The sequence below is a fragment of the Archocentrus centrarchus genome, chromosome 9 (genome assembly GCF_007364275.1).
Source record: "Archocentrus centrarchus isolate MPI-CPG fArcCen1 chromosome 9, fArcCen1, whole genome shotgun sequence".
Lineage (NCBI taxonomy): Eukaryota > Metazoa > Chordata > Actinopteri > Cichliformes > Cichlidae > Archocentrus > Archocentrus centrarchus.
In genome coordinates this window covers 4,063,876-4,090,024 of record NC_044354.1, presented here as the reverse complement: position 1 = coordinate 4,090,024, position 26,149 = coordinate 4,063,876, and the positions used below count along the sequence as shown (strand labels likewise).

At 40.1% G+C, this 26,149-nt stretch overlaps 1 protein-coding gene across 2 annotated transcripts in view; it reads left to right on the top strand.

Annotated features, from left to right (window-relative positions):
• LOC115786361 (transmembrane protein 132C) overlaps nt 1-26,149 on the top strand; it is a 166,002-nt gene that overhangs the window by 126,596 nt on the left and 13,257 nt on the right. For both annotated transcript variants that reach the window (XM_030738486.1, XM_030738485.1), the window contains 3 exons: nt 23,338-23,543; nt 25,494-25,557; nt 25,722-25,853. In XM_030738486.1, coding sequence (XP_030594346.1) covers nt 23,338-23,543; nt 25,494-25,557; nt 25,722-25,853 — 402 coding nt within the window. The remainder of the gene's footprint in view (nt 1-23,337; nt 23,544-25,493; nt 25,558-25,721; nt 25,854-26,149) is intronic.

The following is a 26,149-nucleotide window of genomic DNA, read 5'->3' as shown; positions in this document are numbered from 1 at the left end:
CAACAGAATCAGTGAGCTAGCAGTTTCTAGCAAACGTGAACAGATTGTCGGCATCTTTTTGACTGTCAATGGTCAAAATGTCTTCTAGCAAAAAAAACAGCTGCATAAAAGGTAAGGAATCAGTGTTTTCATGTCAATCTGTTGGACAGCTGATACCTTCAGCTTCCTGCTTCCGGTTAGCAAGGAAATGATGTACGGATAACGGAGCTTCCTGATTGGTAGTACTAAGTCGAAATTTCAAGTTATTAACTCGAAATTTTGAGTTACTAAGTTACAGATGGGATTTTTTTTTTGTTTTTATTAGTGGCGGAAACAAGCTTCCATAATCCATCCATCCATCCATCCATCCATTTTCTGCCACTTGTCTGGGTCGTGAGGGCAGCAGTCTAAGCAGAGATGGCCAGACCTCCAGAACCTGCAGGGTCACCTCCTCCTGCTCTTCTGTGGGGAGACACTAAGTTGTTGCACCCACATCACTCACAGTCCATCTTTTTTAATCTCCTGCTCTCCTTTCCCCTCACTTTCCAGCAAGACCCTAAGATACTTGTACTGTATTACTGGAGTGGACACTCCACCCTTTTTGATATTAATATTAATAACAATATTCATATGAATTACTATATCTGCAATAGAACAATACCACAGTTTTAGCCCATAGTTGACATGGGAGAGGCATATTCATAGGTTAGTTCATTTATAAATTTCATTATTCATAGACTAGTCTGACCGGTGTTATCATTAACTAATAATGACTAAATAAGCAAACATGAAGACTATTAGAGATAATAATGAATAAATTATCTATCATTGTCACCACTGTAATCAGTGGAAGGGAAAGACATATGCAGATACCTGCATTGTTTGTGCAGGTGTTTGCCTGTTTTTGTGCAGTAGAGGGTGAATTATGGCTGAGCTGTTATACTGTCCCCCGTGTCACACTTGTCCTCTCACCTCCATAAAATATACTGACCTTAATCAATAACTAATTAGCTGCTAATTACCATGCTGAAGTACATAGCACCAATCGCGAACACACAAACATTCACCGATTGAGAAGTTAAGTAGGGTGGTGCCTCGTGTTAAACGCAGTTTCTCAACACAACCACGCATGTTGGCCACAATGCACGGCAATCACCTGATGAAGGTCAAAAATCAAAATGACCATTTAACAAATAAAATAAAATAAAAATGATTTAAATAAAACCTTGCATTGATTCATTAATCCTTTAAAGTCCAACCCCCTGTTTTTAGTATCAAATGATCCTTTGTGCTTGTGCTCAAACATACTCTCTTCCCCACCAGCTTCCACCCATCTCTCCTTCCGTCTCGCTCACCCTGATATATTGGCAGCAGTTACCATACCTCCATTTTGTGTTCCCTCAGGAAGCCATGTTATTTCCTGCTGGTCCATTAGCACCCCATCACTGCAACACATGAGCAGTTCAGATACAACAGGACTGCTACTGTAGGTGTCCATGCGAGTTTCAGCCTTTCATGCCCTGTGCTTGACCTGTCTTAGTAATGACAAAGTGTTATTGGGGAAAGAAGATGAGTAGCAACTACTTGTGTGTGTGTGTGTATGTGGGGAGGGGGGTGCTTTGGTTCTCTGATGGTATTGTTGTATGTTTTGTAATACACACAGGCTCAAATCAGGATAAAGCTTAATTCACATTTAGCTTTAACATCTTTATTTTCATTGGATTGCTCAAGAACTTTCACAAATCTCTACTCCAAGGTACAATTATTAATTCCTGCCTTTCAGCCTATAAAAACACAAAAGCCATACTTAAAAAAAAATGGCCAACCGCTCCTCATAGGTGGTCTCCTTGGGAAGTCCTGCAGGCTTTTCAGCATGGTTGTGGTTTCCTTTTATTCTGCCCAGAAGCAGACAGAGAAGAGGACATTATCCAGTTTGAATCCGGTGCCACTGAACTGTGCAACTGCACTTTTGGTGTGTTTTGCTTAAACAAAGAGTTTTGCATAGAGAACTAAACAGATTCTTACCTCTTGTTACAAACAACAAGTTGATGCAGTATATTGTAATATGATTGTAGATGACACAGACAGTTGTAATGATTTTTGTAGTGCTTAAAATCTCTATCCTCCTAAGGAAACAATGCCTTCCCCTGGCACACATGTCATCACATTTGTTTGTTCTTGTGCACTCACGTAAAGCGACAAAGCAAACTGCACAACGTGTTAGTACACGTGACAGGTGAGAGTGAGAGGGTGTGTGAGATGATGAAAAACAGTGAAAGGGCAAAAAATAATGTGGCCTTGTAAAATGTAATGCCATAAAAAAGACAGATACTGAAGAACAATTGCTTACATGCTTAAACAAAAATAGAATTTGAGGTGACACAAATCTGATATTCATTTGGAGATGCTATGTTTATAGTGTTCAATTAAACACAAAGCCTTTATTATGTTGCTTTTTCCTTCCCCCCACAACCTTGTCTTCCAGCCCCTCCTGGGGCATCCTGAGGCTGCCTCATGCTGTTTGTATAATCTCTGTAGTGTGTTCTTGATCTCCCTGGGGCTCCTCCCAGTCAAATATGACCAGAATAGCTCCACAAGAGGTCTGAAGGGCTAACAATTCCTGCTTTTTATCACCATTTCCTCACTCTGCTATTTCTTTTGCTGTTCTCTTCTGCCACGCTTATTCTTTTCACTTTCCTCATATTTATAAAACTGAGATGTGTAAACGACGATGAGTAAAAAAGGAGGGTGCAATAAAGAGAGAGAGGAATTGCCTAAATCTGAAATTCCTTTTTGTATTCATGTTAACAGACAGCAGTTGGCTTCCACTGCAGGGCTACAGACGGCTGGAAAGGCCAAGTTGTTAAATGCTATGAAAGAGGTTGAGCTTCTGGACTTTCCATCATTGCACCACTAATATTACATCCATTTCATTTTTACTCACTAAATGGTTATTAAACCATGTAGTTGTAAAATTGAGAGACCAAAGCTGGCACAGTACAAAGCAGGTAATCACCAGCATGATTAATGCCATGCTGTCCAAATAAGCCAGCCTGTCCTCAGAGTGAAAACGTAGGTATTGGTCGTTTCTTCTGCAGGCACGAATTACGACCAATATTTACGTTTTTGGAAGGGGAAAAAAGCGACATCTAGTGGTCGTAGACAAAAGTGCATTTAAATAATGTTCGGTGTTTGTCCGGCAGACCCCAAAAGTAGTCGTAGGTAGGTACATTCGTTATTCACGTACGGAAGTCATTATTTTGCCGTGGGATAGTGTGACATGAACAGCCCGTGGGAGCGAACATCAACCTTCTGATTGATAAATTACTATTCTATCCTCCGAGCCACAGCAACATTACCCAAGGAATCAGAATCAGAATCAGAATCTTTATTGTCATTGTACACAGAAGTTTGCACAACGAATTAAAATGCATTCCTTTTTAGGTGCCATCACAGACAATAAATAATAAAATAATAAAAATATGAGTGATAAAAATGATTACTAAAATACAGTGCACAATAGTAAATTAAATTAACAGACGAATCTAGCCCCAATACACACACCAACGCACGCACACAGTCAGCACTACCACCCCACATCACTGTCCAAACCACACAGAGTTCAGTTCAATGATAGCCCTGGCATAAAAGCTGTTCCTCAGTCTGTTTGTTCTGGCCTTCATTGTCCTGAAACGTCTGCCTGATGGCAGTAGCTGAAACAAGGAGTGTCCAGGGTGTGAGGGGTCCTGGAGGATGTTCTGTGCCCTCCTCTGGCAGCGGGCATTGAACAGTTCCTGGAGGGAGGGCAGGGGACAGCCTATGATCTTTTGAGCCGTGTTGATGATTCGCTGGAGTGTTTTCCTGTCTGCTGCTGTGCAGCTGTTGAACCACACGCACAGACAGTAGGTCAGGATGCTCTCTACAGAGCAACGGTAGAAGGACACCAGCAGATTCTGGGTCAGATGGTTGCTCCTAAGAACCCTCAGGAAATGCAGTCTCTGTTGGGCCTTCCTGACAATGCTGGTCGTATTGATACTCCAGGTCAAATCATCCTGCAGATGTACTCCCAGGAACCTAAAATCTGAAACCAGCTCCACTTCATCCCCCTCGATGAACAGAGGTTGAATGACATGTGTTGTCCTCCTAAAGTCTACTACCATCTCCTTTGTCTTAGTGGTGTTCAGGATCAAGTTATTCTCACTGCACCACCTTGACAGCCGCTGCACCTCGGCCCGGTATGCTGACTCATCCCCGCCTGATATGAGCCCCACCACAGTGGTGTCATCCGCAAACTTAATGATGCAGTTACTGGCATGTATGGAGGTGCAGTCATGTGTGTAGAGGGTGAAGAGTAGGGGACTCAGCACACAGCCCTGTGGAGAGCCGGTGCTGAGGCTGATGGCTGAAGAGAGGTGGGGACCTACTCTTACCCTCTGGGAACGATCTGTCAGGAAGTCCTTGATCCAAAGGACAGGTGGAGCGTGGTATCCCCAGATCTGACAGTTTAGTCACCAGTCTGCCAGGAAGGATGGTGTTAAACGCCGAGCTGAAGTCCACAAAGAGCAGCCGAGCGTAGTTCCCCCCCCTGCTCCAGGTGAGAGAAGGCAGAGTGGAGGGCCGTGGCAATGGCGTCCTCTGTGGACCGGTTGCTCTGTAGGCAAACTGGTGGGGGTCTAGTCTGGGGGAGAGACTGGAGATGACGTGAGCCCGGACAAGCTTTTCAAAGCACTTCATAACAATTGGTGTGAGTGCTACTGGCCTGTAGTCATTCAAACCTCTGATAGTGTTCTTCTTGGGGATGGGGACGATAATGGAGGACTTCAGGCAGGAAGGGGACAGCAGCCTGGCTCAGGGACTGGTTAAAAATGCTGGTAAAAATACCAGCCAGCTGAGCCGCACAGACCTTCAGTATCCGTCCAGAGACACCATCGGGCCCCACAGCTTTCCTGGGGTTCACAGTTTCCAGCATACGCCTCACCTCTTGCTCTTGCAGCCTGAGGATGCTGCTGCTGCCTGCTGAGGGATGTTGGATGGCTGTCCTCTGATTGCTGTACCTCAAAAGCGTGCAAAGAAGCTGTTCAGCTCCTCTGCCAGATTGATGTTACGCTGATCAACTAACAGGCTGGGGTTTGTAGTTTAAAATATGCCGAACCCCTTGCCACACCTGCCTGAAGTCGTGGCTCTGGAAACAGTCCTCAATCCTCCTCTTATATACAGCCTTGGCCTCCCTGATGCCCCTCTTCAGGTTGGCTCTGGCAGCGCTGTAAAGCGCCCCATCACCAGCTCTGAAGGCGATGTTCCTTTCTCTGAGTAAGCTCTGCACCTTTCCATTCATCCATGGGCTTTCTATTTGGAAAAACCCGGATATTCTTGTCCACAGTTACAGTGTCGGTGCAGAACTTGATGTAGTCCAGAACAGCCGAGGTATACTGCTCCAGGTCCTGGTGCTTGAATACGTCCCAGTCAGTTGTTTCAAAGCAGTCCTGCAGCTGTTGAGAGGCACCTTCAGGCCAGGTCTGAACAGTCTTAGATGTAGAAAGAGCAGTTTTGCTGAGGGGGGTGTATGCTGGAATCATAAGCAGGGACAGATGGTCTGACTGGCCCTAGATGTGGCAGTGGCACAGCCCTGAAACCCAGCTTGATGTTAGAGTAGACTTTATCCAGTGTGTTGTTCCCTCTTGTAGGGCATTTAACATGCTGATGGGAACTTGGGTAGAACAGTCTTTAAATCGACATGGTTAAAGTCTCCTGCAATGATGTGTACAGCCTCAGGATATCTGCTCTGTTGACTGCAAACCGTGTCATGTAAGAGACTAACAGCCGAGTTAGCATTAGCATCAGGGGGAAGATAAACAACAGTGATCAAAACAGCTGTAAACTCACGGGGCAGATAGATGGGCCTGCATTTAACAGTCATGTACTCCAGGTCCGGAGAGCAGTGGCTGTTCACAGTCATACTGTCTGTACACCAGCTGTTGTTTACATACAAGCACACACCCCCTCCTCTGCTCTTACCGGAGGTCCGCATTCTGTCATGCCGGTGCGTTGTCCTGCCGGCTAGCTCGATGGCTGCATCAGGAATGGATGAATGAAGCCAGGTCTCAGTGAAGAGCAAAACGCAGCAGTCCTTCACGGTCCTGTTTGTAGCCACCAGCAGTCTCAACTCATCCATTTTATTCGGGAGTGATCTTACATTGGCGAGGAAAACACTGGGTAACGGAGGTCTATGAGGCCGTTTACGTAGCCTCTCCAAAACGCCAGCTCTGCCGCCTCTTTTCTGCCTCCTTTCTCTGCGCCGTCTCCGTCTGCGACCCCCCCTCACAGGGATGATGAACCACAAAGAGCCAGGTGGTCTGGCGATGTCCACCGGGATGTTGTGAGAGTGGAGGAAGTCAGCCATAACCGCCTGCTCACTTTGTGCTCCTATATGTAGGAGTTCGTGCCGTCTGTATGTTATAATGTCCGCCCGACATAATGGTGATGTGTTGAGCCACAGTTGAAGCACACATAACAACATACACAATTTCACAGAGCACCGAAAAGGAGAGCACTGAGCCGCTGCGACTATGCGCGCCGCCATCTTACCATCTGAAGGACATGTCCATTCGACACGCAAAGCTGGAGGTAGGCACAGTCATTTGGAAACGTAAATATAGGTCGTATTTCGGGGCCCTGCAGAAACGACGGATGCTTACGTTTTGTTTGGAGGATATGTTGAAATAAGCTGGACGTAGTTCACCAGCAACTTTCTCCCAGCCTCTTCTGGGATAGGACCCTCTGGGATGAACCCAGATAGGACAGGCTCAAAAAACCCTGATCTGATCTAAATTCGGTCAGTCTCCTATTGAACATCATCATCTTAGACATGAACAGACAGATTCCAGTGCAGCTGCCATTTTTAGACCACTGCAAGTCCTGTTATGACCACATTGAATGTGCACCTGTGATTGCACAATGGACGTTAAACTTGCAACCATCGACTTCTCTTCCAAACTGATGTGACATACATGTGGAGAACCATTATTTCACCAAGGGAACGCCATTTTTTTTCCCAAAGGTTCATGGGGTTGTGATCCACGAAGTTGTCAACTAGGGTGAGACTGTCACTCGAGTTCTGCTACATCGTCCTAATGCGTCACAAACAAAACCAGCTTTCATCATGGAGTTAAACAGATTGCATGAAAAAATTGGATCTTTTCTCATGGTGTTCCACCAATAGGAGCCTTCCACTTCTGGTGTTACACCAATGGCAGTCTTCGACAAGGGGAGGGGAGGAGGAGGAGGAGATCCAGCAAGCGTCACTGAGGGTAAGTGTAAGGGGACAAAACGGGAGATCAAAAAATGGCAACTGCACTGAAATTGTCCTGAGATGCACGTGAAGATTATCTTCAATGTGAGATGAGTTCTAATTGAAACAATTATTTTGATTTGTGTGGGGCCCTTCCCAGAACTCTTTGATCATACCTCAGTTATTGAGTAGGTCTACCTAAGTGATTCAAACAAGTCTTATCAAGCAGAAGTTCTTCAATTTTATATTACTATATTTCAGAGCAAGCAAACTGAAACACTACTGTTTCCCTTAAAGGGTAAATTTTTTCCTTTTTGTTTAAATAATGAGGGAATTCTCTGTTTACACTCCTCAAACCTACTGTGGTATTGGTAAATTTTCTACTAATATTGCCACTGTTAACAAAGCCCTTTATCGGATACCATATAGAACATATTTTCTCTCTGTATTAACCTCTGTAATGTAATCCTTGTCCAGTTTAATTTAGATGTAACAAATCCAGTACAGTCAGACACGTAACATGTTGTGTTAAATATTGCACCTTTCTTTAAATATGATTAAAATTTTGTGGTATAAACAATAAAATAAGGTTAAAGAACCCTCCATCTCTTTCTCTCTCTCTCACACACACACACACACACACACACACACACACACCACAGCACACACCACACACACACACACACACACACACACACACACACACAGCCACCAAGGCCGCAATAGGGGCATATAAACAGACATATTCAGGGCAATGTTGACCTATATCCCTATGCTAATAAGAATACTAATTTCACATGGGGTCTGCGAACATTCCAGAAAACAGGAAGAAAAAAAAAACAGAAAGAAAACATCCATATTCACACAGATGTGACACACACAAAACCACAATGAGACAATCCTCATTTCCTTTTAATCCCTGTAGACATGTCTACCAAAGACAGGAGAATGGGTGAGAAAGTTTTTAAAGTTTTTAAAGCAAAAAGATATATATATAAATCCATCCATTTCTCACACTTCTCAAATTCTTGCTGTGATGCAGTGGTGCTACCAACTGTGCTAACCATCCGGTGTATATATACAGCTTCATGAAATGGGTTTCTGTGGCCCAACAGCTGCATCCAAGCCTTACAATCACCAAGTGCAATGCAAAGCGTTGGATGCAGTGGTGTAAAGCACGCTGCCACTGAACTCTAGAGCAGTGGAGAGGTGTTCTCTGATGTGACGAATCACACTTCTCCATCTAGCGATCCAATGGACAAGTCTGGGTTTGGCAGTTACCAGGATGGTGGTTCCTTAAGGTGCTTTATGTTGTAAGGTAAAGACCCTTCAATGATTACAGAGAAAATCCCCAATCAAAATGACCCCCCTCTGACTAGGGCTGCATGATTCATCAATATAAAATTGCTTTACAATGTTTTTATATATATATATATATACAGGGGTTGGACAATGAAACTGAAACACCTGTCATTTAAGTGTGGGAGGTTTCATGCTAAATTGGACCAGCCTGGTGGCCAATCTTCATTAATTGCACATTGCAACCAGTAAGAGCAGAGTGTGAAGGTTCAATTAGCAGGGTAAGAGCACAGTTTTGCTCAAAATATTGCAATGCACACAACATTATGGGTGACATAATGGACAAAAGAGGACAAATTGGTTGGTGCACGTCTTGCTGTCCGCATCTGTGACCAAGACAGCAAGTCTTTGTGATGTATCAAGAGCCATGGTATCCAGGGTAATGTCAGCATACCACCAAGAAGGACGAACCACATCCAACAGGATAACTGTGGACGCAAGAGGAAGCTGTCCTGAAAGGGATGTTCAGGTCTAAAACCAGGTGTTTCCGTTTCAATTGTCCAACCCCTGTGTGTGTGTGTGTGTGTGTGTGTGTATATATATATATATATATATATATATATATATATCTATATATCTATCTATATTATATATATATATATGTATATCTCTATATGTATATGTCATCTTCTCTCTACTGTCTCTGTCTCTGTATCTCTCTCTCTGTCTCTGTCTCTGTCTCTCTCTCTCTGTCTCTGTATCTGTCTCTCTGTCTCTGTCTCTGTCTCTATCTCTCTCTCTCTGTCTCTTTCTCTCTCTCTCTGTCTCTGTCTCTGTCTCTCTCTCTCTGTCTCTGTATCTGTCTCTCTCTCTCTGTCTCTGTCTCTGTCTCTCTCTCTCTGTCTCTTCTCTCTTCTCTCTTCTGTCCTCTGTCTCTCTCTCTCTGTCTCTGTCTCATGTCTCTCTCTCTCTGTACTCTGTCTCTCTCTCTCTGTCTCTGTCTCTGTCTCTCTCTCATCTGTCTCTGTCTCTGTCTCTCTCTCTCTTGTCTCTGTCTCTGTCTCTCTCTCATCTGTCTCTGTCTCTGTCTCTCTCTCTCGTCTCTGTCTCTGTCTCTGTCTCTCTGTCTCTGTCTCTGTCTCTGTCTCTCTCTCTCTGTCTCTGTCTCTGTCTCTCTCTCTCTCTCTCTCTCTGTTCTCTCTCTCTGTCTCTGTCTCTGTCTCTCTCTCTCTGTCTCTGTCTATCTCTCTCTGTCTCTGTATCTTGTCTCTCTATCTCTGTCTCTGTCTCTGTCTCGGTGTCTCTCTCTTCTCTATATCTCTGTATCTCTAGTCGCTGTCTCGGAGGGCTGGGACTTTAACACGCGTTAAAATTTTTAACGCATTTTAATCGCACTTTGACACCGTGGAACGTTCTCAGTGCCGATTCCCGGCATACAGATGATATTGACGCCAATGTCCAAATTAGGGGCCGCATCCTGCGAAGGACCCGCCCACGTCTTTCGCAGCCCACGAAGACCCGCAAAGGCCGGAAGTGAGGCGGCTCGCCTTCATATAACCTGCCGTCACCTCTGCTTAGCTCATGTCGCCTAGCAACCGTGAGTGTGAAGCACAGCTGTGTAAAAACAGCTGTTAAACGGAGAATGAACTTTTCTCCTTTTTGTGGTTTAATTTTAAGTCTTTAATTCAAAATAAGCTGCTAAAACAAGCATAACACATTTCAACATCAAGGAATACAGCTGAGAGAATGATTAATTTCCAACTATATTAAGTGAGACATTAATGTTGAATAAAACTATCCAGTTATGATGCTTAACTTTAATTTCAGGAGTTTGCTTATCACAGGAGCACTTCACCAGTCTGTGTAGTAGACTGGTGGGAAAATAAACAAAATTTTGAAGTTTAAGCTTATGTATATTGATTTATTCATCAACTAAACTTAAATTATTATTTCTCATGTCAAATATTGAAATGCGATTAATTTCAATTAATTAATTACAAAGCTTGTAATTAATTCGATTAATTTTTTTAATCGAGTCCCACCCCTAATATATATATATATATATATATATATATATATATATATATATATATATATATATATATATCTAACAATTACATTTCAAGTTTTCATAAAATGTAATCATTACTGCATTAGCAATCTATTGCTCTATATTTAGTTAATAAGTACTCTTAACTAACTAGAAGTAAATTACTTAGCAAAAGTAAATAAAAGTGCATTTTAAACATTGCGCACTAAATCTGTACTATTTATTGTCATACAGTATGAGAGACTTCAAGAGATGAACTTCAATATCAGTTGCTAAAGCATGTGCTCTCAAACAACTTTAATTTAAGTTTTAAGTCAAGTGCAAAAGTCTTTAAGCAGTTGTGGGAATTTTTTTGTTTCCTTATTAATGTTCCTTTTCTCTCAGTTTCTTAATAACAGTTTTATCTGGGAGAAAGAGAGTGCAAATGACCATGTCACGCCCCACTTTTACAAATTCAAACTGAGACCCAGGAATAAGATTCCAAGTTTTGTGTTTGTGTGCACTTGCACACCTTCCATCTGCTCTCTGAAACAGCTGTCTACTCTCCAAGCCAAAGCAGAACAATATGGGCCTATAGGCTGTTAATGGGTGCACTCATCTGTGCCTTAATGACAGCCATATGAAACTATGTGAAGAGGCGATTGGCCTAGTGTGGGTTTTCTAAAGTGATGGACAGGTGGGATGTCTAATCCCATCAGAGAGTTGGTTAGTTTGTCCCTCAGGGCCCGCCTCTGTCTACTGAGTGGGCCCTGATTGGATGATATGATTCTTAAAGTCAGATGGATTGAATTGCTTGGGGCAGAGAACAATAGATATAGGTAGAAAAAGGGGGAGAGTGTGAAACACAGAGAGAAAATGATTGCAAGATGAAATCTGAGCGTGAGAGAGATGGATGAACGGGGTTGCAGGGAGAAAATATACATCTGAGAGAGAATAATAGAGAAAATCTTACATAGTAAGAGATAGAAGACAGAGAGAGCACTAACTGTAAATTCAGACAGATCACTTTGCTTGGAGGGAAATGAATATGGATTTAAATAAATGACTTAGCCTGGGGAGAATGCTGGTAAATTGGGGTGAGTGGGTGGTTGAGATTTGGGACTTCTAAGCAGGTTTTCAGGAAGGGAAGGGAAGTCAAGTGGAAGAGGGTTGTAATAAGCTAGAAGCTCAGCCCATTTCTGAGCGTTCATTTATGTTGCAGCACAAACCAGAAAAAAATGATTTTTTTTTTCTGTTCATTCAAGTTTCCAAAATGCTTGATTATAATCTAGAGAAAGTGGCTTTGGAGTTCACAGTTAAAACCTTTTATAATTATTTATAATTGTAAAAATTTTTAATGACTCTCATAGGGCACTAATTGAAATACTTGGAAATTATTATTTATTTTTTTTTTTAATATTATAAATCCAGTTACCATATATGGTTCCTCAGCCAATCAAGTCCTTTTGGACTTTTTTTTACCTAACATTTGTGGTGTGGTGAACCTTTATTTCACACACCACAAATGTTTTCCCAACTGCAGTTTTCAGTAGTAAGAATTACTCAAGAGAGATTGCATAAGTAAACAGTAGATTAGATAAAAATGTATTAATCCCTTCAGGAAGATTCTGTGAGGGACATTAAAGTTCCAGTAGCACCTTTACAGATAAAACAGCAAACACAGAAGTCATGATAAACAAATATAGGAATAAATAATAAAACACAGTTGTTTCTTTGCTATGCTGTATTGTGGTCAGGCTCACGCTGCTGCTCCTTTTAATGACCTCAAATGATCCGTCGTTAGTGTCATATTGTTTAAAATATGTGAGAATAATTCTAATAGGCTTACCAAACACGGATGAAGTCAAGTCAAAGTGTAGTAGATATGCTGTAGGAGGACAGGGAATAAATATAAAGACAAATCAAATCCAAATACTTTTTAAAGTTAATTCATATATAAGGGATAGCCATTATTACCGAAGGTAATGATTTACTTTAGGAAAGTATATACGATTCAGCTCAGAAGGCAGTCACTAAGAGAGTCAACGTGTTGTTCTTTGCTATCCAAAATAACCCAGGTATAACAAACCTTTATTTTAAGGAATAAAGCTACTAGAGTGGTTTGAAATGTGTTTTTTTCAGAGACAGTGCCTGGTGTTAACAGTGTTAGAGTAAATTAATGCAGTGTAAGAAAAGTCACAGGTACCTGGTGAGTCCTGTCATGTAAAAAAATAATAAATAAATGATTCATTTGGGGGATGGCATCAAAACACCAGCAGGTGATTTGACAACTGCACAGTAAGTGAAACTGCTCCAAAAGCATGTTCATGCCATCACATCGAGACATGACCATCAATTAACCTCAACACAAAGCCAGTATAAAGCATGTCCTATTCTCTGAAACAAGTCTGAGGTCTGCAGGTCAGAGGCTCCTGCATGCATAATATCCCATTTTAACTGTAGGCAAATCATTGTTAGCCAAAGCGTATACCTAAAGTAAAATTTATATACTTATACTGTGTATATATACAGAGGGAGACCAGCTCTCCATGTGGAATTTCATGTATTTGCCGTTAAATATCACTATCACACTGCCATTAAATCATAAAGATGTGACTAGGTTTCAGCCACATCTGCCTCCCAACCCTATACTGAACATTTCAGCTTCCTCTTTTTGCTCGAACTGCTGCTGAGAACTTACAAAAGTTTTCAGCAGGTGTCTTTGGAGATTTGTACAGTTAATGTGGTGTTTTGGGCATTTGATGACGGTAAAAAGATTTTTTTCTCCTGCCCTGTGTTTTTCGACAACTCCGAACTGCTGAGATTACAGTTTTACTCTCTGTGAGATATATTTGCTTCACTTTTTTTCTTTGCTCTCCTTTTGCTGCTCTGTTTTTTCAAAGAAAAAAAAAAAAAGAAATTCTCACTTGCTCTTCCTCACATTCCTGCTCCGATTTGTCCTGCACTATCCATGAGTCTTCCCAGAAACAAGAAAGAATTAAATCCATTCTTCAGTGTCCTTAAACCTCCAACTCAGCTGTTTACTTGCAACAACGCCAATACACTTGTTCTCAGTCTGTCAAGGGTTACGTCCTCTGTGTGTGTGTGTGTGTGTGTGTGTGTGTGTGTGTGTGTGTGTGTGTGTGTGTGTGTGTGTGTGTGTGTTTGATATCAGCAGTCCTTTCCACATCCACCACACGAAATGAATAAGACCTAACTTGCCTACTTAAGCTACTGTATTACAAGACAAGAACTGAAATGCTGCAGACTGTGTTTGTTTATTCAAACACATGCAACTTCAAAATGTTACTTTTGTTGAAGTTTTAAGTGTATAATGACATTTTTTATTCATTTAGTAATTTCGGATATTACTGCATCTCATATGTTTCCGGTAGGGAATGGTTGTCATTACTGAATAGTCGTAGCCTTCCTTAAATCCATGTGACCTGCCGGATCGCCGGCGGTCTCGACTGCCGACTGCTTTAAACGCCAGTAAAATTGAAACCACATATGATAGAGCAATAAGTCTTTTTGTGTATAGAGGATTTACACTTACATTCACACGTGTCCAGAGCGCTGTATCCTTCCTCTAACGGAGTTGCAAAAATCATGTAGCAAGCACTAACAACAACACCTACTCCATGTGCTTTAATCGTGTGCATTAGCATGTACAGCTATGGCAATTTCTGTATCTAGCATAATATGTAGATACAGAAAATGGTTTTCAATTTCCCTGTGGGTTAGTGCACTCTTTAGCTACCTTATGTAGTTACTATGGATTACCTTCATACATATTATTATAATTAGGGTTCTGAAGGTTCTATTGATGTATAGTGAGTTGTAATATTCTGCACTGTGGTACTACAGCATGTGTAACTGTAATGATATGGTCTGGGCAGACTTGTTCTATTATAGGTCTCAAAGTGCTATGGAATTACAGTTAGGTCCACAGGACAATCACACATTTTTTAAAAATTAATTCTGGCCTCTGTACATCACCACAGTTTGATTTTAAATCAAACAATCAATATGTGATTAAAGTGCAGACTTTCAAGCTTTATTTCAGTGGGTTTAAACAAAAGTGCTGCTGCATTAACATTTAGGCCATGATTGGCAATTAGAAAACCATTTTCAGATGCTTTCATGAACAGGTAAGGCTCCTTTATTATTCTGTAACAAGCAGGTAAGGTATCTGAAGCTGAGCCCAATGTTGAACTTGCATTTGGTATTTTTTCATTGGATCTCTCAATATGACGTCCAAAGAGATGCAAGAAAAAACAAAATAACCTATTAAAAACCACGGGCATGAAAATATCTGGAAAGCCAACTGAAGTGGACGATCTTTCCTTACTTAGGAAAAAAAAGAAACAATTTCACATCTAGCCAAGTCATTAAACTCTTGAGGAGGGTCGGCTTATCGAGTACTCGCAGTCTTCCTAATTTATTTGTGTTTTGTATATTTGGTCACACTTAAATGTTTCAGACCATCAAACAAATTTTAAACATTAGACAAAGATAACCCAAGTACAAAATGCAGTTTTTGATGATTTGATGATTTCTTTTATTAAGACAAAAGGGTTATCCAAACCTAGCCGGTCCTGTGTGAAAAAGTAATTGCCCCACAAGACCTAACACCTGGGTGAGCCACCCTCAAGAACTGCAGTCAAGTCACCCAGGCCCTGAAGCAGCAAAGCTCTTTTTCCCCTTCATAATTTAAAAACTGCATTTTGTGTTTACTCAGATTATCTTTGTTGAAATATTAAAATGTGTTTGATGATCTGTAAGATGGAAGTGTGACAAATATGTGTGTGTGACAAATGTTAATAAAAATTTAAAAAATTAGGAAGGGGTAAATCCTTTTTCCAGCACTGTCAATACAGAGGATTTATAATGAGGAGCAAACCAGTGGTTACACTTAAGAACTTCTCTGGACAGATGAGACCAACTTGATTAACTTGTACCAAAATGAGAAGAAGTATGGAGAAGGAAAGGAACAGCTCATGGTCCAAAGCTTACCACATTATCCAAGAAACATGGTGGAGGCAATGTCATGTCATGGGCATGTGTGGCTGCCAATCAAACTGGGACACTGGTGTTTATTGATGAAGTTAAAGGTTTATAAAATATAACACATCTTGAATTCTCTCAGCCTCCAAGAGGCCGAGAGACATGACAAGCAATGTTTTTAATTGACTGTTGCAATAATTGCAGTACTATTATGCATATTACATTATGTGCATCTCGTGCTATAGAAGAAAAATCAATTATGTTGTGCCCTGGAGGTGCAGTAGAAGAAACACAAACTTTTAAAAAATATATTAATTTTCTGGAAGACTCAAACAGGTGGTGTGGAGAAAGAGGTGGCCAATATTTATCTTATGCAAATTTCAAGAAATATAATTTAAAGTAGGCCTGTGTTCTGAAATTTAAGTATTTTGGGACCATATTGGTGTTCAGTTGTCCCTCCTCTGTTTTTCATTACACTTGCTAGTTTTTATATTTTTCACTGACTGGGTGACTCCTGACTTTAGAGCCTAAAGTTGTCATCAATAACACAGCAGTATTTGTTCTTGCTGTAGAAAAAAGTCACATGAAACATTGTTAGTTTCTCAGATTAATTTTATCAGAAGCAGAATGATAAGAACAGCCGTGAAGAATATAACTGAAAATCAGTCTTTAAATTTATCATTCAGTTCGGTTAAATAGGTATGGCATGGACTTAATGTGGTTGTTTGAGCCACAGGTTTTGTGCCACAAGTTTTAGCAGCAACTTGCTAGCCATCTCAATTGCGATGGCGCATTTCTCCCAGTATTTTGAAGTTCTCTGATTTTGTAAAACAGCTCATACACTTCCCCTCAATCATTCAAACAGTGCGGCCGATCCCTTTATTTTGGCTGTAGACTGAACACATTTGAGTTTGACATTAAAAAGATGAAATATGAGACAGAAGATCAACATTTCAGCTTTACATCTGGATCATAAAATGAAAAATGGGTGGGTTCAGACAAAAGGTGCCATCTTCTGAACGTGTATCAAAGCCAGATGTAAATACCTGGAAATAAAAGCTGAAATCTTTTGACTCATATTCACATTTTAATGTCAAACTCAAATGTTTTTCAGTCTACAGCAAAAATAAAGCTGCACTGTTTGAATATTTTTTGGAGCAGAGTGCACATTCACCAAAGGACTTCTCAGGCCATGATTCACCACAAACTATTAATTAATTTATCAAAATAAGTTTTTGCATTAGTGAATAAAGTCATAGAGTAAAAGACACAAAGTCAGGAATTAAGCATGCAAAAAGCCTTTGACTGGGTTGTAGCCCAGTCCAAAATACAAAAGGGAATAAAGCATAAATCCATCCATCAGGTGAGATTCATATCCAGTAGGACAAAGACTGAGGGAGGGGATGGCACTGAGGGATAATTGGGAACTGCAAACAGGAGGGAACTACAAGATGAGCTCACATAGAATTAGTGAAATGTAGAACAGGAGGGAAACAAAACAGGAAAAATATCTTGACAGAGGTTCTCATAATTCATGCATAAATGGTTAAAATGCTAACAATGAGAAATGCTCTTTCTGACATGCACACATAGCACACTGTTTCGATGGATTGCTGTTTAAGCACGTCAACTGTTGAAGAACTGACCCAGAAGACCTGAGAAAAACTGTAGGATGTCAATGATTAACACAGAAAACAAACACCAACCAACATTAGCATTCATGTGTTTGTGTTCTGATCCATATAATGTCACCATTTTGGTGTCCACTAATTCCTGAGGGAAATACCGCTGAACTTGGCAAGTGCTTTAAAGTTTTTACCACTGGCTGAAAACAGTAGTAGGTAGAGCAATCAAAACAGTGTCCTCCTACAGCCAAAAGTACTACATCAAAACATTTCAGAAGTTGCAAACTGAAAACACTACAGAGCACAAATAAATAAGGAAAAAGGATATAAAGAAATACTTAAATTTTAAATATATCCTTCTGACCTATGTGGCGAAACATCATTGAACACATATACCATCGTTTTTAAAGAAGAGATTCTAGTTACTTTTTTCTCTGCTCAAATAAGAAATTAGTAAACTTAAAAACTCCTTCGTTTCTCAGCTTAAAAGTTCAAGAACTATTTCTACAAACTTTTCCAATGGACTATAACTTGATTTTGCTTAAATGTTCTCTCGGGGTATCCGGTCCTTGCACAGAGAGAATTCAGCAAACCTAAGGTAGAAATAACAGACATGAACAATTAACTTTAGTGGTAGTTCAAGAAGAACCATTGTGATGTCCGCTGACTTCTGATGTTTTATACCTTCATTGGAACCAAACCCTGTCACAGTAACCGTGCAGCAGTCACACTGATTTACACCTAGAAAATAAAAATGATTTGGAGAAATAGTTTGAGGCACCAACAGTCTAACATCCCTTTGATGTTAACAAGCGGTAAATCAGGTTTCAGAGAGAGAGGAAGATGAAGAGGGAGACTGTGTGATGAGGGGGGAGGATGAAGTGGAGACAAAGAAAGAGAGCAGGTCAAGAGAGGGAAATGGTGGATGTTGAAAGAGATATAAGGAAAATTAAAGAGAGAGAAGAAAAATAGAAATTGAAAGAGGAAGTGGAGAGGAGAGGGGTTGGGCAACTTTCCCTTTTATGTTACAGGAGCTGAAAGCATAGAGGAGAAAGTTAAAATGAAAGAAATTAAAAGGTGAGAGCAGATAGGGAAGAAATGGTTTAGCTCTGATGTACAAAATGTTAACCTCTTTTAAAGATCAAAGTGTTTCGTAAGGAAGCCAAAAAAAAAAAAAGAAAAACTGAGGTAATAAACATTCATCATCAAGCTGAAACAAGATCATCTAATGATGGGATCTCACCAATATTGATGTTCCCACCTATGACTATCTCAGTCAAGATACACTGTATTGCCAAAAGTATTCGCTCATCTGCCTTCACAAGCATATGAACTATGAGTGATATCCCATTCTTCATCCATAGGGTTTAATATGATTTCGGCCCACCCTTTGCAGCTATAACAGCTTCAACTGGGAAGGAGTTGATTTTATGGGAATTTTTGACCATTCTTCCAGAAGTGCATTTGTGAGGTCCAACACTGATGTTGGACGAGAAGGCCTGGCTCACAGTTGCCGCTCTAATTCATCCCAAAGGTGTTCTGTTGGGTTACAATCAAGATTCTGTGCAGGCCAGTCAAGTTCTACCACACCAAACTCACTTTATGGACTCATCTTTATGGACCTGCTTTGAACACTGGTGCATAGCCATGTTGGAACAGGGAAGGGCCATCCTCAAACTGTTCCCACAAACTTGGGAGTTTGAAATTGTCCAAAATGTCTTGGATTGCTGAAGCATTAAGAGTTTCTTTCACTGTACTAAGGGGATGAGCCCAAGTCCTGAAAAACAACTCTGCAGAAAGTCGGCAACCTCTACACACTACGCACCTCAACATCCCTTGACGTGGCTGAGTTGCTGTTGTTCCCAATCGGCTTCCCCTTTGTTTAATACCACTAACAGTTAACTGTGGAATATTTAGCAGCAAGAGATTTAACAACTAGACCTGTTCCACAGGTGACATCCTATCACATCCATCATCTGGAATTCACTGAGCTCTTATTTCACAAATGTTTGTAGAAGCAGTCTGCATACTTAGGTGCTTCATTTTATACACCTGTGGTCATGGAAGTGGCAGGAACCCATGAATTCAATTATTTGGATCGGTGAGTGAATACTTTTGGCACTATAGTGTATTATTACACACACTCAGTACTCATAGGTCAGGCCACTCCCCTTTGAGCTTGGCATTCAATTTGACTTAAACTATGATATTAAATTAAAACTTATGCACTGACAAAAATCAGTCTACTGCTATCCATTTAGACCAGACCCAGGCATTAGGATGGGGCCCACGGACCACATCCCAAACCGGCCCAAATGTGATCAATGGGAAACAAAGATTCAAACATTAATAGGTATACATCCTGCATTTTGTCCATTTCAGCCAGCAAACACTTTTGATACTTTTTGAGCTTGTCAGAGTGTTTGGTGGACTCTGCTGTGCTGATATTCCCTGAGAAAAAAGCATTTGAGAATGTGTCCCTCTCCAGGCGAACCATAATAAGATGGATTAGAGACATTTAGAGAGATCGGGAGCTTGAAAAACAAAGCAGACAATTTGACTTTCTCCTTGGCTCTCTGGACAAGAGCTGTGATATCTGTGGCACAGCCAGTTTCTCATCTTTGTATGTGGGATAATGAAAGAGTTTCAGATTACGGAGGAACTGGCAACAATGTGCTGAATGAAAAGAACCATGGCAGGGAGTGATTTGTTCAAGGAGGTAACTGCATGGTTTGATAGGCTTGAGCTGAAATGGGACAACCTGCAGGTGTTACAACCAATAGCTGTCCAAATCTGACAGTGAAAAATGTTGGACTTTTGAAGCGGAGCAAGACAAAGTGAGTGAAATAAACCAAAACTGAAATTGGTATTTTTGCATTGTTTTATACAACAGGAGGTGTCGTGTGAGTTGTGTGACTGTTTTGAGTCACTGCTGGCGGAAAACTTAAGGTCAGTATCACTGTTAAATATTTATTCTTCCTTCAAAGAGGAGAACTTTCCCCACATGATGAGACACAGGATGCCTGAGGAGGAGGAGACAAGATGTTGGTTCTCTTTGGATCTACCTTCATATGCGAACAAACATTTCCATGATGAAGTTTAACAGATACAGGTCTTCTCTCAGTAACAATCACCTGCCCGTGTCGTAATTCCACCTCAGACATTGAACCTGACTTTAATGCACTTGTTCAAGCCCAAGTTATTATAGTTATTATTAAACTCTGTCTCTCTTCCACAGCATGTCTTTTGTCCTGTCTCTCTCCCCTCAGCAGATGACCCCCCCTCCCTGAGCCTGGTTCTGCTGGAGGTTTTCTTCCTGTTAAAGGGAGTTTTTCCTTCCCACTGTCACCAAGTGCTGCTCATAGGGGGTCGTTTTGACTGTTGGGTTTTCTCTGTAATTATTGTAGGGTCTTTACCTTACAATATAAAGTGCCTTGAGGCGACTATTTGTTGTGATTTGGCGCTATATAAATAAAATTGAATTGAATTGAAAACAGACTAGATTTCTCTCAGTGAACAAGAACAAATAAAGTGATCAAACTACAAGCCAAACAGCAGTATCACTCTGTTTAAAGTTCAAGTCTTTGAAAATTTGCAAAAACCACAGTTGGTTTTAGGAATGTTGATCAATTAGTCATAAAATGTTTTTTTTTATTATGCTTATTTCACATTTTCATTGCCTAATTGCAACCACAATCCCCACTTATCATTAGCATTTATAAAGAGATCAAATTTAATTTAGAAGAACTGAGTTCAGCTTATTGGTGTCCCCACACAGTCCCCCGGTTATTTGTAGTTTGTTCATAAACAAACTCCACAGTATGGGCATGAGCTTCTAAAGTAGTCATCTGTAAGAGGTGATGTTTAATACAGGAATTTCTACAACACAGTGCGGCTGAGTGGAAACCTAATAAACAGCAGTTGCAGCTTTAGAAAAGCAAGAAGACCTGGGTGTAAAAACAAAAAAAGGGTGAAAAAGTCAGAAAACCAGAAATGAAAGTTCATTGCTTCAGGGTTAAACAGGAATGGGTGAGGAGAACGGACATTTGAGGCAGTGGGAGATGAAAGAAAGGTGGGAGTGGGGATGAGAAGTACAGGTAGGAAAAGAGAGGGTGGACAAGTTATAAACTTCTGCGGATGGATTAATGGCCATAGAATTATATAAAGATGCAGAAATAAGAATACCTTTGTTTTGCAGCAGCATATATTATATTTTCTAAATATTTTAGGGTTGCAATTTACATGACATTTTTTTCTAAAGCAGTCATAAATAAATTATATTAAACTGACTTTATGCCAGTTAGAAATTATAGCTGCCCTTGCTTTTATTTCAGAGCTGCTGAACTTTTCTTCCATTTTGTTAAGATATTTAGAAACACATTTGTCGGCTGTCACTAGCAACATAATTGCTTTTTTGTTTCCTTTTTCCTACCTAATAACTGTGTGGTTCCTTTGTAAAGCATTCATGCATAATTTCAAGATGTTCTATAGATCCCTAGTTTAGGTATCATATAAAGAACTATAAATGTGCAAATATAGCAAATGTGGTATTTTAGAAAACTGTGACCTTATGTCCAAATTAAAACATGCACGGTGATTTATCCAAAAAAAAAAGTCAACTCAATCAGTCACGCAGTCAGACACTGAAAAAGGTTCAAATTAAACTGAATATTATCCAGGCTTATTCATTGTTCTGCTTGTCAGATTGTTGTCCGTTCACTTAAATACAACCATAATAAGTCAGTGCCTACATGCAATTTTTTAGACTTTAGATACTTTGGAGGTGTCAGTTTAATTTTAATAATACTGAACTAGAGATCTGAGAAGGTGAGTTACGTGAAATGAATGAGCCCACTAGTTGGGATTGAAAAACTGTGGACCTGGTGCTTTGCATTAGAGTCCTTGTGGTACGCTCCCTAAACATTCAGCTACTGAGACATTATATATGTCAGACCCTGAACTGACCCCTTGACATCCTAACTGTTCAAAACCTGATACTGGAGTCCAAGCTTCCTCAGTCATTCTCATCATGTCCTCAATGATGAGAATCACTCTAACAGTCCAATTGCATTCTTTCCTCCTGTAAAAAGCTCTTCTGTGCATTTCCAGAAAGTTTGTACAAGGTCGTATTACTCAATGGTTTGCTTACATATTCCATCACTTGCCTAAAACAAGCTGTGCCAAAGACCAAAGATGAGAACCACAGCTTTAGGATTAATGACCTGAAGAAAAGTGGTTGAACTGCATAATATTGTCCTTGGGCAACAAATGAAAAATGCTGTAAGCAAATTAAATCAAAATCTGTATTAAAAACAAATATGCTTCTTTAGATGTTCATACATTACACTCATTTTATAAATAAAGTTATTTCAGTTTAAATATTAGCAGTTATCATTAATATTACCAGTTGCTGGCACTGTGTCACATGCAGCTCTGGTTCCTGAAAAGACTGCTCCACCCAGAGGTCAAAGGTCAAACCCTCTTCTGCTCACCATCTTATTAGACAGTGACATGTCTCATAGTATTATATTTGAAAAATCAATCAATCAAAATGGGCAGTGTAATAACCAAAAATGTGGCACAGGGGGTTAAGTAACTTTAGACAAAAAAATATATATATAATGCATTTTGTTAAATCACTGGTACACTGTTTCTTAGTATTCTTGTCTTATATATTCAGTGTTATTGTACTAATGTCTTAAAATGACTGATTTACTGATTTGGGGCTGTTAAATGTTCCATATTTAATGTTGCTTCAGGTTGGCGAAGGTGCCGAGAGAATTCACGAACCTGAAATGCCACTAATGCTACAGGAAGAAGTACATTATTAACCTTTTCTTTAGGGGTGCATCACAGAACAGTTTTGCAAAGTGCTTTACAAGATTAATAAACCTCTAAGAAATCAGTGAAAAATATATTACTGGATGCAAGACTATAATTACTGTGAAAACTTGGTTTAGGCTGTGCTTGAGCAGCAAGCAGCAGAGGCTGCATCTGTTTCTGTGGACAGCACTGAATGCAGCCCGCTTGATTTCGAGTTAAACTGTCATACTCAGCAAGCATGGTGTCCCAGTCTCAATCATACTTTCTCCTCTTTTTTTTCTTCTTAGGTTTCCCCAAACTGTGACCAGGTTTTGGTGAATGGCAAAGAAATGCGTGGTCGGCAGTCTTTAACAGTCAAGTTCTCATACCTGCACCTATCTGCTCAGCTTCAGCTCACCGTCTGGGTACCCAAGCTACCGCTCCAGATAGATGTGTCAGATACGGAGCTCAGTCAGGTCAAGGGCTGGAGGGTGCCAATCATCACTAACAAGAGGTAATTTGCCTGTCTGACCTTGAGGGAATGAGGGAGTGAAACATGCAGTGGAAAATGTCGGCATAAGTATAATTTCATCAAAATGCAGAGCATTTCATGTAAATGACTTTCATTCATGCTACAAAGAGTTGTTCTCCCTGCTCCTTGAAAAATCTTTTTTTTTTCTCCTTTGGTAAGAAACACATTTTAAGGCCATTAAAGGGGGTAACAGAAACACCAGCCCTTGCTGAAACATGTGGCTGTCCCAGGTTTACATATATATATATATATATATATATATATATATATAGAGAGAGAGAGAGAGAGAGAGAGAGAGAGAGAGAGAGATCCTTTGAATCCTATTTTTTCTGAGACATTTGATTTTGTCTTTGATTTTGGGATCTATCTGTGAGCCGCTACAGCTGAGGACAAAAACCACAGTGCCATATTTTCTAAAATTTCTCACAGTTGAACTGAACTATAGAAATTTTAAGCTACATGTTGTTTTTGACATTTTCATCAAAGACAATGAACACATAGCAATATTCGAAGATGGAAAGTGAAAGTTTCTTGCCTAAACTGAGACAGGTATTAATGTCTGCATGAACATTTTTGTGGTTTACATAGTTTATAATTAATCTAAGCATCAGGCATGCTTTTGTGCCTCTATGTTTGATTGCGTATTTGTATGACAGGTATGTGTGTTTATGTTTTATTCCCATTCCCCCGTCTTGCCACTCTTCCATTTTGTTCTGCTGGGCCTATTTTTCAATTTTTGGCAATTTCTGCTCAGGTAGCCACCAAGCCGCGTGCGCAAACACACCTCCATCTCCCCAAACCACTATCTGACAGAGTGAAACACAAGCACTATTAGGTACACACACTCACACAGACACATGTGCAACTGGGGCTACGGGTAATGGAAAGAAAATTCCTGTAATAGCACCTGGGTTTCATGGGTACTAGACAGTTATAAGACCCAGAGGCAGTCCCTTTGAGCGTGTGTGTGATTACGTGATCCTGTGTGTGCATATGGTCATTCGTAGAGATTACACAGAGGGAGGCAAAGGAGAATGAATGTGTGCTTATTTGTGCAGAAAGTTATATTCTCAATTATTCTCAATGGAGAGAAGTCTCAAGTTTTTTTATTTTGTTTTTGGATTGGCAGAAGAAAATGGATTTGATTAGAAGTTTTATTTGATTAGAATACATCTGATTTGATTAATAATTGCTGCAGTTTTTTTTTCTTTTTGTGAAATAAAAGAATCAAAAATGTTAACAAACAGACGTGCAACTGTTCACAAGTGTATTTATTAGTAGATTGCTGCTTACCGGATTAACAAATCAAAAATACAAAAAAAAAAAAAAATGCCTAAAATGTGCTTGGTCTAAATATTAAATCAAAAAAGCAACATTTGCATCATTGTTTTAATACAAATGCAATAATTATAGTACATGTTTCTTTGTTATCTTTGTTGCTGTAGCAAAGCTGAAGCATGTGAAGTTTAAACAAGCCTATGATTTAAATCCCTGATCAATAGTCACTTTTACATATGTTGTTCCATTTCATTTGGTACTGAAAGTATCAAGAACCTCTTATAATGTTAATGATTTTTGCTGCTAATGTTACAAAGAGGTGTTACTATAGTTTAGATATACTCCTTAGGGAAAAAAATGGCCCACAGACAGTACTACACGAGAATGGAAAATTGACCAGTTATATTTAAAATGTTTTTGCCATCCAGGTCTTGTAATAAATGCTTCATGTTCAAGTAAAGTGTTTAAAATGTGTTAAACATGGATTAGAAACCCAAGTGTTTTTTATTTTGGCTTAAAGTGTAACCTGAAGCTGAGATAATTCAGTACATCAGCTGCAGCTGAGAGGAGAGGGGAAAGGGGACATTTAATTACCAGATAATCTCACCCTCGCTTTATTTTATCGCTGTCTCATTTATCTTTTTTTCTACTCAGACCTACCAGAGACAGTGAAGATGATGAGGACGATGACAGAAAGGGCAAAGGCTGCACCCTGCAGGTATCATTTGATTGGTGGCAAAATCAGGGTTGTTTACAAGTGGTCAGGCAGTTTAATCTGAAAGATATCCGACAGTGCACTGAGGTGCTGATATTGAACTTTTTTGGGACTTTTGTGTGGTTTAGCATTAGAGTCCACATTTGACCTTCCTCTTGATCTTTCAGTACCAGTACGCTTTGGTGCGGGTCCTCACTCATTTTGTCGCAGAACCATCTGACCCAGGTGGAGAGATGGTTTACATGCTGGGTGCTGACTGGCAAGCTGATATCACTCATTTGGTCTTGGACCAATTAAAGGTGGGTTTGCACAAATGCTCACAAACAGTACAGTTCTACTCACTTGCAGACCACATGAACATTTTGGTTTAAACTCTGCAGTTATTGAGTCAGCAGAGTGTTGGCGGCTTTTACTCACTGTGTAATTTTATGTGGTCTGCCACTTTGTGCATGAGTTGATGTGGTTCCTAAACACTTCCGTTTTGCAATAAGATCACTTACAGTTGATCATGGAATATATAGGAGGACAAAAATGTCAAATTGAATTGTTGCAGCAGTGACTTCGCATTGCAGCTCAAATACAGCGAGCTCTTTTG